Source organism: Malaclemys terrapin, chromosome 14 (genome assembly GCF_027887155.1).
Source record: "Malaclemys terrapin pileata isolate rMalTer1 chromosome 14, rMalTer1.hap1, whole genome shotgun sequence".
Lineage (NCBI taxonomy): Eukaryota > Metazoa > Chordata > Testudines > Emydidae > Malaclemys > Malaclemys terrapin.
In genome coordinates, this window is record NC_071518.1 from 3,457,804 (window position 1) to 3,473,949 (window position 16,146).

Genomic DNA, 16,146 nt, shown 5'->3' on the forward strand with positions numbered 1-16,146 from the left:
CAGAGTTTTTGATTCTTCTTCTCCCCATTGGTCTGAATTATCCAGGACATCCATACTGAATCACATTAAGTCCAAATCATTAGAGGAATGCCTCTGCTTGCACTGACCAGAGGATGTTTGGATACTGATGTCAGCCCAGTTCTGGCCTGATGGGAATCAGGTGTTGTCCCCAGTGTACCTAGAATTCTTCTTTGCAGCCAAACTAGTCTAACATGCATTTTGTTAACTGGAACTGGAGCAGCAAAACAAAGAAAACAAATGCCTCATTTTCCAGCTTTGTGGGTGAGAGAACTATAAGTGAAGATTATAATGCTGACGGCCTTAAACCAGCTAGCTGCCTCAGGAATCTGCCAAGAACTTTGCTGAAAATACGTTCCTCATCTTAGCAACAGAGCTAAGCCATCACACATCTGCCCACCTTTATTGGAATGAAGCTCCTTTTGATCTGGCAGCTCAGGCATTGTCAGTTTCATCCAGAACAATTTATAAACTTGGAACCTAATCCTGTAAACCCTTAATCATTTGATCAAACCCATTGGAGACAATGGGACTATTTGCATGACTATGGACCGCTTTTGTGGACTGGTAAGAGTTTCAGGAGTCTGTTCCTACAAAGGAAGTTGAATCCCGCATTGAAAGGCAGTGTTTGGGTACAATACCATAAAGCAGTTTAGGATACAGTTCTACTTAAAATTTGTCTCTTAATAAGTCATACATATGCTGAAATGGGTCTTCAGCCAACTCCCATATTCCATATAAACAGACTGAAATACTACAAAGTGAGTAGTTAAGCATGTTGACGTTTGTATATACAAAGGGGGGGGGGGTGTCAGAGGGGATGGGGAGAGCATGGGGGCCCCGACCTGGGAGGAGTCACATGGGGAGGTCACATGCTCCCCATTGTGTCCCTCCCATGACTGCAGTACCGGCAAGAAATGATTTCTACTTCCACCACCTATTCCCCCTTGCTCCCCTTTGCCTTTCTGTGTTCCCGTCCCCCCACACACAGTCCAGGGGCTCCCTCCAGCCCGCTCTATTGCCGCTGCCAAGTACCCTCCCCAATCCCACTCTACAGGTGGGGAAACTGAGGCACAGAGCAGGGCCAACTGCGCAAGCCCACACAGGAGGCCGGGCTCCGAACCCCACTGCCCCCCTTCGCCGGGAGCCACGTGGGCCGCTGCCAGCGGGAGGCGGGCGTGGGGGGAGCGGCGCTCCGGTCATGTGACGCCCCACCCTGGCTGCGCCGCGGAAAACCCTCCTCCATTTACGCATGCGTTGAACGGAGCAGGGCTGAGGGGAAACCTCGCGAGAACAAGCGGAGCGATGACGCAACAATCCGGAAGTGTCTGGAGACCCTGGAAGTGGTAGCTGCAGAGATGGACGGTAAGAGAAAGACCCCCCCCTCCGGGGGCGCTGGGCGCTATTCCGGCCCGAGCCGAGCCCAGCCCCTCCTGCTGCCCCCGGGGAGGGGCTCCCGGGGCGGGGCCGGGGGGAGGGGAAGGAGGTCAAGGGACCGGGACCGGCGGGGTGGGGGCAGGGGCAGGCCAGGGCTGGGGGCTGTGCCTGAGGCCTGGGGGAGGGGGTCAGGGCCGGGTCAGAGGTGGGGTTGTGCGGGGGAGGGGGGATGAGGGGAGGGGGCCAGGGCCGGGTCAGAGGTGGGGTTGTGCGGGGGAGGGGAGGGGAGGGGGTCAGGGCCGGGTCAGAGGTGGGGTTGTGCGGGGGAGGGGGCCAGGGCCGGGTCAGGGGGCTGTGCCTGAGGCCTGGGGGGGGGGGAGGGGAGGTGAAGGGAGGGGGCCAGGGCCGGGTCAGAGGTGGGGTTGTGCGGGGGAGGGGAGGGGGTCAGGGCCGGGTCAGAGGTGGGGTTGTGCGGGGGAGGGGTGGTGAGGGGAGGGGGTCAGGGCCGGGTCAGGGGGCTGTGCCTGAGGCCTGGGGGGGGGGAGGGGAGGTGAAGGGAGGGGGCCAGGGCCGGGTCAGAGGTGGGGTTGTGCGGGGGAGGGGTGGTGAGAGGAGGGGGTCAGGGCCGGGTCAGGGGGCTGTGCCTGAGGCCTGGGGGGGGGGAGGGGAGGGGAGGTGAAGGGAGGGGGCCAGGGCCGGGTCAGAGGTGGGGTTGTGCGGGGGAGGGGTGGCCATTGGGAAGGGAGAGGGAAATCCGTTGGTGACATCAGGGCAGGTGACGATGTGACCTGGGAGAGGGAGTTCCCTGTGAGCCCAGAGTGGGGCCTGCCCTGTGGTCGTAGGGGAGTCCTGGGGTTACCTGCAGGGGCTCTGCTCAGTCGTCCTGGCCAGTAGGCTCCTGAGGAGGATGGTGGAGACCCTGTCACTGTCTCAGGGCTGGGGCGGGTAAGTGCAGCCCGAGGGCCTGTGCTGCATTGATCCGGGAGAGCAGACTCAAGGTCAGCTTGTTTGTCCCTGGCTTTTCTGATGAATTGAAATAGGTCCAGGTATTTCAGAAAACTAAAATGTATTTAAAATTGCCCCAAATTCCTGAACTGATCCATTTCCTCTTGCATGAAGCTGGCTGAGAGTTATTTACAGGGCTATCTGGGGTGTGCCAGGTTCTGGGTCAAAGGTCACAATGTAATTGTGATCAGAGAAACCACAGTGACAAGTGACACAGCTAGTTCAATAAAAGCCAGGAAGCTGCCTTCTGATGAGTCACTTGTTAGTTGCAAGACAGAATGTGGTTTCTATTAGCTCCACTCCAGGATTAAGGTCCCATACATGATGTGTGTCAAATTGAGAGAGAACTGCATAGTGAAGCCACTGTCCTGTACCGTGGATGCTGTGATACTTGCCACGGCTGCATTAACTTATGGTAGATAATTTTTTACAGTGAATATTTCAGTACCTAATATTCAGTGAGTCCATTTATGTCAAAGAGCCATATCCAAGGGATAATTCACTAGCTTGTATGGCTCCTTCAGTATTCTGAGCCAGTCCCCAGCCGAGCAGTTCAATAGCACTCCTGTTACCCTGGGTGCTCAGGTCCTTTGTTATCCATGCATATGCCTGACCCTCATTGATTAGTCATGAAATTGAAAGCAGGAGTCAATCCTGTGGGAGTGTCTCCAATAAAACCCTCCAACAGCCTTTTTAACAAGCTCTCTGAGATGTCTCATATTCCATTCTAGGTCGTTTTTTCAGTGCTGTACTGTGTACAATGATCCAATCACCACTGGCCTTACAACCACATTTAAAAATCAGCGTCAGTGTTGTTTGAGCTCAGTTGTAGCCAAATGAGACTCCAGCACGGGTTGGTCAGCTATGTGTAGACAGGTCTTTAACACAGGAGTTTCTGCTTCTGTGCTCTAGTATAATAGGAGAGGAAGGATTGGCCTAGCGGTTAGGGCACTAGCTGTGACTTGGGAGACCCAGGTTTAAGTCCTTCCTCTGCCACCAGCTTTCTGTGCACCCTTGGGCATGTCACTTGGTCTCCTTGTGCCTCTGTTCCCCATTTGTACAGGGGGATAATGGCACTGGATAAAGGTTGGGAGGTGCCTACATACTAGGGTGATGGAGGCCATATGGAGTACCTTAGCTAGGTATCCTGAGGAGTCCCCAGTGCACAGGCAAAGGCTGAGAGTGCAGTGGAGGCAGCTGAGGGCTGTGGTCTCTGCTTGCCCAGAAGAGACTTTTCGGAACAGTTGTGGTGGTGGTACTGGGATGTGTGAGCAGCACAACCTCAGCCTGTCCAGCTCCCTTCAGGCAAAAGGAATGTTGGTGTGATGCTTTTAAGGGGAAGGGGGGTGTGTGTGAACTGGGGAGACTCACCATAGAAGGTACCTCCCAAAGCACAGTTCCTTGGGTGAAAGATTGTGTGACCTTTATGTTACTGACTGACAGAGACTCTAAAAACCTGTGATCTGAGTCACCTCCTCTCTTGTTTCAGATACACTCTTCCAGCTGAAGGTGAGTGTGGCCATGACAGGATGTCCCTTTCTGCCCCTGCATGGGGATTCATTATTCTATGCCTCCCTGCGTGGCCTTGGTCAATTGAAAGTCGACAAGCCCAGCTGAACTGATGCTCTAAGACCCTCTTATGGTGTCTTGTGGTATGGCTGGCAGGTCTGTACAAAACCGAACTGTCTTCCTGGTACAGGCTGCTTAGGAGTCTCGCTGACTACCAGACCCTGTACTAGTCGGGTGTTTTGTGGGCTCCTCCAACAGCCGGAGGCTAGGGTTGATCATCTTTAAGAGGCAGCTACTATGGGTCTAGGTTTATTCCTTGTTTTTAAATTTGGCTTCTCAAATGCTTTCTGCTCCGACCTTCTCTCGCCCACTTGATGGAGAGTTCACTGACTTGGAGAAACCTCTCCCAGAACCTTCCTTCCTACCTTCAACTCCTCTTGCTTTCATTGTCCTGTCTTCCCAAGGCTTCATCTCCTCCTTCCAGTGCTCTCCCTCCAGCAGGGGTGTGATGTGCAGTATCTTCACTGAGTCTCCCAGAGTGGGGGGGCCACTGGGCTTTCTGTCCACAGGGGCCAGGGAGAGGTCAACAGCTACATAAAGATCCCAATATTTAAGGCTGTGGTGGTGAAAGAACAGGAACTTGTCTCTTATTCTGGGGGAGGGAGCAGTGCAGAGGTCCCTAGCGATGCTGTGATTTAGCCCCTGAAGACATCATCGATTATGTTGCAAGCACTTGTCTCTCCTGATGTGAAGGAAGTAGCATTGCAGCTCGCGATTGCATAAGGTGCTTAACCTCCATTGGTGTGAGCTGCAAATCAGTTAAGTGCATTAGGCTGGACGGGCCCTTCACCTGGTAATTGGATTAAATGTAACAGGAGCTCTGTGCTGTATGGTACCAAACCTACCTCCGTTCCCAGAGGGGAGACACAAATCCCACCCCCCAGAGCTTTGCCTTTATGAAAATCTGTTTAAAATAACAGCTGCAAGTCTGCCTCTGCAGTTCCCAGCCACAACAGGAAGGGGGAGCTATTTATCTAGAGAACACTTGTCACCTGTTCTGGAGCCACACAGGCAGTGTAAACCCAACCCAGACTTGTCATGTATGGCAGGGGACATGAAGGAAAGACTATGCCAAGTGCAAAGCAAACTCCTTCCCATCAGTCCCCTCAAGCACCAATCAGTCCCTTTCACTCACCGCTGAAAACGCCTCGACAAGTGAGCCTGTGAGCGTGCCCTGAAGGTCCCTGAACCCACGCTAAGGAGTATGTTCCAGACACCTCACTGAGAGCCCCCAGGTCCCTGCCTCTTAAACCAGGGGCTGAAATCTCAAGTGCCTCCACCGCTTGCTACTGCTGTATTTCGCAGCAGAAGAGAGAGGACAACGTGCTTTAGCCAGTACCATGCCATAGGTACTACCTGTCTGGCCAAGGAAGCCAGGCCTTCCTTCCGAGCGCTCCAACTCTGCTCCAGCAGTCAGCCAAAGCTCACTGAGTTCCTTTCCTCTTGCTGCCTCCGCTCTATGCCCAGTCACGTCCATAACTCCGGCGCCTGCCCAGCCAATCTCACTGGGTTTTAGGGTTGTACAAAGGAAAAGGCAGCTGAGGCAGTGTGAGCAGACGCGCGGGCACCGTACGCACGCTTTGCTAGGACAGCCTGTGGGCTTGTGTGAGAGTTGTGGGAGCCTCGGATTGTGTTAATGTTTGACCCTTTCATGGCCGAGCACCGAAGTCTGTTTCTCTTAGTTCACAGCAAAGCAGCTGGAGAAGCTAGCCAAGAAGGCCGAGAAGGACTCGAAGACTGAGCAAGCCAAAGTCAAGAAGGTAGCCAGTGTGGCTGAACTCTGTGGAGGTGGTGGAACTCCCTGGTGGAGATGAAAGTAACACACACAGACCGTCTCTGAGGGCTAGGGGTCTTTTCAGCCCTTGCGCCTGTGCCGTCAATCCATGGCTCTGTATCAGGGGGATTAACTAGATTCCGCGTAATAGCACCCTGGATATCAACAGCTTCTGGTTAATGGCAACACTTGGCTGGGAGCCATCCCTGCCCCATTGACTTTAATGTTAATGGGATGTGGATGTTGGCAACGGGATGGCGCCTATTAACAGCAGCTTTTGGAAGAAAGGCCCTGGCTGCAGGCAGGTGTGTGGGCCTACAGCCCAGGAAGGTAGTGCTGGGATGTGCCTTCCCTGGCTGCAGCCTCCAAACCTGCCTGCGCAGGGGGCCCACACGGGAGGGGAGGGGAGGGGAGGCTGTGGGCTGGGCAGTAGTGGGGAAGGGGGCTGCAGCCTGGATGCTGGATCTGCACCGTACCTCTCCCTGCTCTCTGGGCTGTGTCCTGCCTGGGGGCTGCACCCAGGCAAGGAAGCACTGGGGTGTGTTGAGCCCCAGCCCCCGAAGAGCACAGGGAGCAATACCGTGCGGCTCTGTGGGGCCCTAACACCCCCACTCCCCATAGAAAGCCCCAGCATCTGGGCTGCAGCCATGCTCCCTGCTGCTGCCTGGCCCGCAGGCAGGTTTTCAGGGCTGCAGTCAGGGAAGGCACGTCCCAGTGCTGGCTGCAGCCCTGCAAACTGCCGTCTGCTTGTTGGCAGCTGCCAGATAACAGCAAGCGAGGGGTTGCTAGTAAGCGGAATCTGCTGTCCTGCATTCCCTGACCTGTCTATGTACTGCTGAGATCCAAGCAGGCACGTTCTCCCCCCGCATCATTGATTGACGTGCCCGGCGCAATAGGCCATCTCCTAGCCTCAACCCGAATCCCGGCCGTCCTAGCATGTTTGGCTACCACCGGCTCCACTAATCCTGATACAAGCAAACACCAAAGTCCCTTTGTAAAGAACACAGACGAGAGAGATTTCTGCATGACATCCCTTGGGTGGAAATGGGAGACATTTGTTTGATGTGTGAAGCAAAATGGATTTCTCCTGCAAATCTTTTCCCTTCCATGTTCCAGGCCCTTCAGCAGAAGAACGTAGAATGTGCTCGCGTCTATGCAGAGAATGCAATCCGGAAGAAGAACGAAGGTTTAAACTGGCTTCGGATGGCTTCCCGAGTGGATGCAGTGGTCTCCAAGGTGCAGACGGCAGTGACCATGAAGGGGGTAAGAGGCTGTGTCGTCTCAGGTGTATCCCTGGAGGAACAGAAGCTGTTTCCTGTCCTTGTACAGATAGACTATTGGCCCATCCCTCCCCTTTCCTGATGACATTCCTCTCTTCTTTTGTAACTTGGTTAGAACTGGGCTTTAGTGTTGGCAAGCGCTATGACACCTCCCACCCCCATACTGGGATTTGGTCAGGGCCCGGAGCTAGACCGGGCATTGGCAGAGACTGCCACAGCTGCTGAAATGCCAGTGTGTGTGTCTCATTGCCTTGTGATGTGGCCAGTACATTTCACTGGGGACCAGAAATGAGACCCTCAAACTTGCTTCATTTGTGGCTTCATCCATATTTGAGCCCAAGTCTGCAGGCTTGGAAGGTGTGTGCCTGGACTCACTCCCCTGCCTTAGCCATGTGTCCATGCATGCTTGTGTGCAGGGAACTGGGGGTTCGAGTTCTCTTCTGCAAGGTACTGAGCACTCTCAAGTCCTTTTGATTTTGCTGGAAGCTGAGGATGCTTGTTCCCTCTTGGGATTCTGTCTGAAATCTCTCTCCACTGTGAGCCACATGACCAACGCTGGAGTCCCACCTGGACTTCCTGGAGTTATGTGGCTCCGCTTAGAGAGACGGGCAGAAAGAACAGCCCCTGAAGCACATTGCGCCTGGTGGGCTGGAGCTCCTGTCTTCACGGTGTTTGTACTAACGTTGGGAGTAACATTTCCGGTATGAACACCAAAGGGTTCAGTGGAGAAATAGCAGGAGGAGGCGCTAAAAATGCATGAAGCCCTTGCATAGAAGAGCTCATGGGCATGGTTACTATTTTCATGTGACTGTCATGGTGAAGTTGCTGCTGTACTGTTAAAGGGCAGACTTCCAGGGCTGTATATGAAAACGGTGCGTGTGTGTCGTGTGTGCGTGCAGTAGATGCCAGGTGCAATTCCGATGTGCACAGTGACAGCTAGAAGGCTAGCGGATCTCTTGCATGTGCATTTTCAGTATTCGTGCATTCGGTTGCATGTGCACAATTCTAAACCCCTGCGGCCAATCTGAGCTGAGAGTCCCCGCTATTCCCGGCAGGACGTCGCTGACCTGTGCAGACTGAGGCCCCTGTGGTGGAAATGCCAGAAACACTGAATTGCTTGTGGCCAGGCTTGGGAACATTTGTGTGTTTGGTGTGTACATTTTCCAACCTCCTGTTACAGGTGACTAAAAATATGGCTCAGGTGACCAAGGCCTTGGACAAAGCTCTGAGCTCCATGGACCTGCAGAAGGTCTCGGCGGTGATGGATAAATTTGAGCACCAGGTTCAGAACTTGGATGTTCACACCTCGGTAAGTGCTGGGCACTCGCTCGCCTGGGGGTAGACTGGTGGGCTGCAGGAAGAATTGTACTCGTTGGAGGCTGGGGGGTGGAGCAGAGAGAACTGTATCGCCCCACCATCATGGGCTCAGATACAAGGCCCTTCCCGGGCTCCCAGATGTGGTCTTTGGATTAATGGCTCAGTTGTTTCCAGAGCTCTGGTCTATAGCAGCTCATCAAGGAAGATCAAGGTTAGGGTTAGGAGCTGCACATAGAGAATCTCTATCCCAAAGAGCTTGTGATCAGAGCAGGCAGACACACAGGCGAAGGGTGCGGAAAGTCTTGTCCCCATGGCATATTCTTGGGGGAATTCCGTGCCTAAAAATTCTGCACACACTATTTTAAAATGTAGCAAAATTCTGCTTATTTTATTTGTCAAAATAACACAATATAATCACACTGCTTTCAATTATTGTGATAATTTATTTCAAAATACCCATCAGCAAGTATGTCTGGAACAATGCAGACCACAAAAAAGATTCAGGAAATGTTTTTTAACAATTAGATTCCTCCCTAGGCATATTAATACAGAACATTCAGTAATAATTCATTTAAACCACACTACAGAAACGTATTTCCTGCACCCCTCAGAAGCAGTGCAAAGGGTTCGGGGAGTCGGGTAACGGAGGAGATGCGGGAGAAGGAAGTAGTTGCTGGGAAGAAGCCTGGTAGCGAACTGGAACGATTGTTCAGTGTGGGTGGGAGAAGTGTGGAATGGGTTTTTTTGCGGGGGGGGAGGGATTGTTAGGGAGTTGGGGAGCCTCCCTTTTGCAGACCCTGGCTGACCCCTAGCCTCTCACTCAGTCGGGCACATCTGCCCCTGTCCCCATGTGGTCCTGCACCCCCACTCCCATTCAGCCCCAGCTCAATGCTGTCACCCCACTAGTGCCTGTGCCACCTCCACTAGCCCTTCTGAGCCCCAGTCTGTGACCCCCCCCCCCCCCCAGCAGCCCTGTGTGCCCCGGGCTGTCCATCCCCCCCGTATCCTGTGCCTCCTCACCTGGCCCTGAGGCAGGACACTCTGAGGAAAGCAGCCTTTTCTCCTCCCTCTCCACGCCTGGCTGCTCCGGCCTCCCTCTTTTCTGGTGCCACAGCAGCCCCTGGTGGGTGAAAGGTGTAACTGCAGTGCCTCTCTGATAGAATCCATTTTCTGCAGAGAAAAAAAATCTGCGGGGGATATGAATTCTGCATGCGCGTAGTGGGGCAGAATTCCCCAGGAGTAATGGTACAGACTAGGAACTAAGTGACTTGCCCCAGATCACATAGGGAGTCTGTCAGAGCTAGGAACTGAATCCAGAGCTCCTGAGTCACAGGCCAGTCCATCCTTCTTATCATGATGGTCTCTGGCTTGTTTGATTTCCCCGCTCCCCCCAGCATGCTCAAGGGGCTGGGCCACATGAGTGATTGTAGCTCATGTTCTGTTTTGATCAACCTTTGACCTGATCAGTCTGGGAGCAGTCTAGAACGTCCCATGCTCCCAAGTAGAGCCGGCCTTGAGCTCATTCTTGAATATTGCCTTGACCCTGGATGGGCAGTGTCTCTAACCAGGATAACAGAGCTGCCCCGGATGGCAAGGAAAAGCCCCTGTGCAAGTGTCTGACCATATCTACAGTATCTAAAAGCTTCACTGAGAACCTAAGGCAGGGTGGGGGCTAACATGGACAGATGGGGTCCATAACGCTTCATACAGCTAGGTGCCGGGTGGTACACTGATGTCTAGGGGCCTCAGGATCTCTCTGGCTCCAACCCATCCTCCTGTCCTGAGGCCTAGCTGTCTGGCTGACAAGGATGTGGAGAACCCTCTGGGGAGGGGACCAGTGGGCCAAACTCAAGATCTGTAACGGGCTCCTACAGGCAGGAACGTGGGCTGGGTGGGTTCTTCAATGGAGCCAGATGGTGGCTCTGCTTCAGATACTGACTCTGCCCATTGTAGGTGATGGAGGACTCCATGAGCTCTGCTACCACCCTGACCACGCCGCAGGAGCAGGTGGACAGCCTCATCGTGCAGATTGCCGAGGAGAACGGCTTGGAGATCATGGACCAACTCAACCAGCTCCCCGAGGGGGCTTCGGCAGTGGGGGAGAGCTCCGTCCGCACCCAGGAAGACCACCTGTCCCGAAGGTTCTCTCTCTTCCCCTTTTCCTCCCCCACATCCCTTGGTGTGATTGTGTCCCTGGGCTTCCTGCTCCCGGGAGCTTGAACTGCCCAGCGGATGGCTGGGAGGAAAGCCAGCTGTTGGAGCAACCTCTGGGCTCTCGCGTCCCCGTGCATGGTGGAGCCTAGCAAAGATTCAGCGGAGCTGCGTACAGGCAGCGAACCTCGTCATGCTCCACAGAGGAGAGGGGCTTCCTGATTCTACTAGCAATCGGGGTTGGGGAGCACTGGGGAGTGGAGGTGGTAGAAGGTGTTGCTTGCTCAGCTCAGTAACCAGATGGTGGGAGTGCTCCTGGCCCATACTTGCCTTGCGCAGTTGACGCTGCTCTGGGCGTGCTTGGCACTGACCTTCAAACAGGCTGTCTCTCTGGAACCTTCCCAGAAGAGGCTTGAGGCCACCTCCTATTGCTGGTGAGCTCCTCTTCCTCCTCCCCGTCTCTGCAGCTCTGCATGCAGCTACCGTGAGAGGGCCCCTCCGAGAACGGAGCCCTGCAGTTCCTGGCTGTACAGACCTCCCTTTGCCCCCTCTCCCCCCGGCCCTTTCCCAGAAGTCATTGCACAGCTGCCAGACTCTCTCCAGGTTCTCTCGCTTTGGGCTGTCTGAAGCACGGAGAGGAGCGGTGGGTCTGGTGTGAGCTGAGGGGTGTCCTCAGGGTGGGAGTGTTTTACAGACCCTGAGAAATGGAGACCCTCCCCTGGCTGCGTCGTGTGGTGCGGCTGGAAGGTGCCTCTTGCTGAAGATGACTGAGTGTCTGCCACGCCGCGCACACACGAGATGGCGTGGTCCTGGCTCCAGGGCTCTGTGATGGAGGGAGATGCTGTTCTTTCTCCTCACTCGTGGGGCCATCAGATAGGTTATGAGATGACAAACGGAGCATCCAGCCTTTCCTCAAACTCCCTCTGCGCTCTAAGCGCTATTCCAGACCCTCCCCAGGAACCAGCCCAACTGCCGCACAGAGCCCTGCCTGATACTCCCCCCCGGCGGCTGGAAGGGGCTTGTCCTGTGTCCCATCTGAGCCCAAAGGTGTTTCCAGCACGGAGGCTTTCTCCCCATCCTCCCACGTGCTTGCAGTGCACCTGCTGCTCTGTCTGCTGAGGTCAGAGTTTGCACTGCTCCCCCCTGTGCTGCAGGGAGTGTTGGTGCATGTGCTGAGCCCCGGGTCTCTTTGGGCTCCAGCGGAATCACACTCGTCCCTTCCTGGCCGGTGGCGTTGCATTGCCGTGCTGTTAAACACACTGCTGGGGCCGCTCTGGCCTTAGCGCAGGAAATGCATTGGCTGTGTTGGAAGGTGCTGGTAACTCACCCACTAGAACGTAAATTGTTATCTGTGCTCCAGGTGGGGGACTTCTGTCCGTGCAAACCGCCTCCTCCCCGGTTCAGACTCATTCCATCACTGGGCGTAGTGCCCCCCGCCTTGCCCAGTTCTCCAGAAAGCTCCCCCCGTGCTCTCTGGGTTCACTTGGAAGCAGCTCCCGTGTTCCGTGCTCCTGTTTGACTCTCTTGTGCTGTTTCTTCCAGATTGGCTGCCTTGCGGAATTAAAGTCTCCCATTGTTCTGGATGATCACTGTTCCCCTACTGATCGTGCATCGAGTGGGGAGATGGGGGAGACCCCCCCCCCAAAGCTCCCACTCCATCCCTGCTTTGGCCTTCTGCTAGCAAAACCAGAACCAGCAAGCCACTCCTTCAGCAGCCTGTTCTTCTGCGGTGGACTCTTTGGTCTTTTTTGATGATGACTACTTCCTGAAGAGGCAGCAGGAAGAGATGTTGGAGGGAGGTTTGCCGAATGAGCGTGATCTTGCTCTGGGCTTTGGTGGCAGAGTGTTCAGGGCTCTTGTCTTTAAAGCAGCGCTACCACTCCCTCTCTGCATCCTGGACCTCTAGGGGGGAGTGATTCTAACACTACATGGAGATCTTGTTGAAAGGGGAAGTGCATGTTCTGATGGGACACTGGGTGCCTGACCATCTCCGGATGCTGTATCTCTAGCAAATGTGTAGTGCATCTTTCTCTCCACAGCCTGTACATTGGCTCTCTTAGCCGCTGTGGGCGACCCGCTACTAACAGCTTGCAGCAGGTAGTGCCATGAATCCTTCCCATTTCCATCCAAGCCCCTTTCTTCCCCACTGCCTGTTGTAGCTGGAGGGAGGGGTGCCCGCCCAGGGCATACCTGCACATTGGTAGTGTTTCATGGGTGAGGCAGCTGCCTTGGACAGGCACAAATCTATGTAGTGGCATCTCTTACTCTAACATCCATATTCCCAGTTATCTGCTAGTCCCTGGTGCAGCGCCCGTAGCATTGAGACGATAGGGACCCCAGTGTGATGCCCAGCATGCAGGGATCTCGCTTTGCCAACTTAGCCCTGGCACTGCTTGTCACATTGCCCGCCCTGGATTTTCTCACCGTTAAGTGACCTTTGAGAAGTTTGCCTCCACAACCACACGCTGTGACCACTGAGATCTGGCCAGGCGAGCTGGGATTCTTCATGCATGCCACCCCAGCGAGCGAAGCTGTCCTGCGGTGCTCTAGCTGGACAGCGTTCAAGGTGCAGCGCTGTCTGCTGGGGAGTGGTCTGTCTCCAAGCTCTGTCGCTGGCAGCAGGGCAGCGGAGCAAACGTCCAGCCCCTCCTGTGAATGGTGAGGATGTCTCCACTGTCCGAGCGGATGTTGTACTTCCCTCCTAAATACCTCTGTTGCCTTTACCTCTTGGGTCTCTTCCCCCACTCCCTTCCTCAGGGCTGACACTGACGAGATGCCCCAGCTCCACTGATGACTGAGTGTAAGCTCGTCACTTCCTTTAACCCAGTCCACACTGCAGGCCCGGGAGCCAGGCTGAGAAGGAAGGATCAGCCCCCCCCACTTCCCTCAGCCCCAGGCGTGAGAGCTTTGGGAGGCGTACAGTGTCACTTCTGACGCTCAGCCTCCTCTTCAGCCCAGGGCCGGGGGAGTGGGAGGGAGCGAGGGGAGATCTGAGCCTGGCTTGCTGCTGGATGGGAGGGGAACAGAGCCAGGTTCCCATTCAGAGGAGTTTTAACCCCCATCCCTGCTGGCTCCACGCTAGCTGCCATGTCCTGGGAGTCTGGTACCACTGTGCTGGAGTCAATGCAGAGCACATCTGGCATACCCAGCAACATGGCAGCTAAAGTAGGGAGTGGTTACTGTGATGAACGGCCCTGGGGCTGGAGTGCTGGTTTCACAGGGAGTGCTGGCTCACAATTCATTAAGTGTCTCTAGGTGGTAAGTGTCCAGTATCTTCTCACAGATGTGCTAAGGGACCTGCTTCTCTTTGGTTAGGGGGCAAGAAATCCCCGCTTTGGGGAGCAGGGGAGGCAGATGGCATCAGACACACTCCCCATCACCCTCGCCCCTGAGAGCGTCCAGTGCAGCCTGGTGCCTGACGGTGGCTGGCCTTGCCACTCTCAGTGCAGAAGGCATGTCGCTGGAGTACGGAGTACAGAAGAAGTCAGCAGGCTGGGGGTTCTGCAGCACTTGCGTGCAGACACACTACATCTCTCGATATTTTCCCTCCGCGTCTCGTGGCCTTGGAAGATGCACGTTCGCCTCCCTTTTGCGATTACCCTGAGCTGTGGCCGCCCCCCACAGGCTGACAGAGGAGACACAGGCTCCTTTCCCAGACTCGGGAGGAAGCTGGGGCTGTAGGCGAGCTGAGGGGCTTTGTTTCTAATCCTGGCGGAGTCCTGGACTTGCTTATGACCAGGTGTTTGGTCTCTGTGCCTCAGTCAGACCCAGGTGGGTAAAACGCAGGAGCCCCCCTGAAAATCTGAGCAGAGCTTTCCAGGGCAACCCCGGGGGGGGGGGGGGGGGGCATTTACCTGGAGTTGCAAGGCAGGCTGACCTGGGGCAATGGTGAACATCTTGTTCCACCCAGCTGGAGTGTTTGCAGGAGGCACAGCGAGCACTAGCCCTATTCCTCCCCGTGCCTGGCTCCTACTTTGTGGAAATGGCTCACCCCTGCCCAGCTCCTCTCCTGGCAGCTGGGTGAAATCGGGAGAAGGGGTCGGCCCGGCCCTTGCCCTGGGGAGGAGATCCTGCCCTCTGTAAATGAGCCTATTCTTTCGTGTGGTGCTGTCTGTGTGTTTTTACAACGCTGCTTTCCTTTGCTGGTTTTGAAATGAACACTGTAAAGTCCACTCTGCCGTTTTAAATAAAGGAACTGTCCTGAAAATCAGCCTCCAGCCTGTCCGCGTTCCATGAAGCGCCAGCTTCTGCCCAGGGCTCCGCTGAGCAGTGGAGCCGTCACGGCAGAGGTGGGAAGCGGCCTGGGTAGGAGAAGCAAATGTCCTGTGCTGGTCTCGGGTCCCGTGGCACTGCTGCTGGGTTCTGGAGGGCCTGACACTGGCTGTCTCGGTCTGACACCGGCTCGGGGAGGGAATCCACCAGCCCTGCCTCTCAATGGGCTCTTGGCAGGCTGCTGCTGCTCTTTGTGTGGCATGGAGCTTTCTGGGCCTTCCCCCCCTTCTTTTGATGCTAGATTTACCTGGCTTGGACTCTGCTTAAAAACGAGCTTGGCCAAGCACTAGCAAACGTTGTCAGGAAGAGTTGTGCCCTGGCTCCAGGGGCTGGACGGGGGAGGAGTCCTAACCTATCTTCTCCAGCTCTGATTTCTGGGACTGTTACGAAGGATCCAGGCAGCCCCCTGTCCTCTAGCACGCTGCCGTCCCCACCATGCCTTGCTCCTCACAGACAGTGTAGTGGGTGCTGTAATTCGCTGTACCACGCAGGGGAGCCCTCTGCTAAGCAATGCGCTTCTCTCCTGCTGCCTCGCTCAGCAGCCTCTGCTCTGCTGGCTGCAGATCCCAGGAGGCTGCAACTTCTTCCTCTTCCTTAGCAGAACTGACCCTCTCAACCTGCTGCATCCAGCACTGCTGCAGCAGGCGCTTGAGCCTTGCGGGATGTTTCTCCAGATCCCGGTCTCGCAGGCAGCTCGCGCGTACCTGTGGGCTGAGTGGCTGGGGGCTGGCATGGTTGGGTGGGGGGAAGGAACTTCCACACACTAGCCGGTTCTGAGAGAACTTTTTCTTGGCCCCTCCTGGAAATGGCGTGTGGAGTTGGTTCCTTATCTGGCTTGTAATCAAGAGCAGGTGATGCAGGCTTTTTCCACTGATCTTTTAGCTACTTCAGTTCCTTGAAGCAGCTCGTGGGGCTAGCTCTCTGTTCCTTGTTACCCTCCGTTCTGACTGGTGCCAGTTCCCCAGCCCTGCAAACGGGGGTTGGCAATGCAGAGAACTCTCTAGGCCAGCAAACTCTGTAGGCCAGCTCATCAATAACCGAGCGAGGTCTGTGTCAGCCGGTGCAGGGAACAAGGCTCCCCCCGGCAGGCAGGCTCGGCGAACCAGCGCTGCCACCTCTGCAGAAGGCCGCTAGGGTTAGCAGGGGCCGTCAAACAAACTGAAGGGCCAAATCCTGCATCAGTAGGAGTTGGTGCCTTCAGCTCCCAGTCCATGCAGCATGGCCCAGCTGAGGGCATCCCTTCACGGGCAGACAGCCTGGGGATGCTGGCACTGCCAGGCTCAGACGGGTCCCTGCTCTGCAGATACTGGAGGGCTCCAGGCCTCAGCTCTGGCATTCTGGCCCCTCCAGGGGAATGCTACCCCTGTGTTGTGTGGGGTTTCA

General features: G+C 55.4%; 1 protein-coding gene across 1 annotated transcript; it reads left to right on the forward strand.

Moving 5' to 3' along the window:
- Positions 1 to 1,312: 1,312 nt before the first annotated feature.
- CHMP1A (charged multivesicular body protein 1A) lies at positions 1,313 to 14,701 on the forward strand. Its single transcript, XM_054048761.1, has 7 exons — positions 1,313 to 1,383; positions 3,890 to 3,909; positions 5,652 to 5,729; positions 6,860 to 7,006; positions 8,204 to 8,332; positions 10,294 to 10,481; positions 12,034 to 14,701. The coding sequence occupies exons 1-7, from the start codon at positions 1,377 to 1,379 to the stop codon at positions 12,053 to 12,055; spliced, it is 591 nt and encodes a 196-aa protein (XP_053904736.1). The 5' UTR covers positions 1,313 to 1,376; the 3' UTR covers positions 12,056 to 14,701.
- Positions 14,702 to 16,146: the final 1,445 nt, after the last annotated feature.

Coding starts and splice junctions, on each gene's coding strand:
- CHMP1A (XM_054048761.1), top strand. Junction 7,007..8,203: donor CGGCAGTGACCATGAAGGGG/GTAAGAGGCTGT, acceptor CTCCTGTTACAG/GTGACTAAAAATATGGCTCA. Junction 10,482..12,033: donor GAAGACCACCTGTCCCGAAG/GTTCTCTCTCTT, acceptor TGTTTCTTCCAG/ATTGGCTGCCTTGCGGAATT.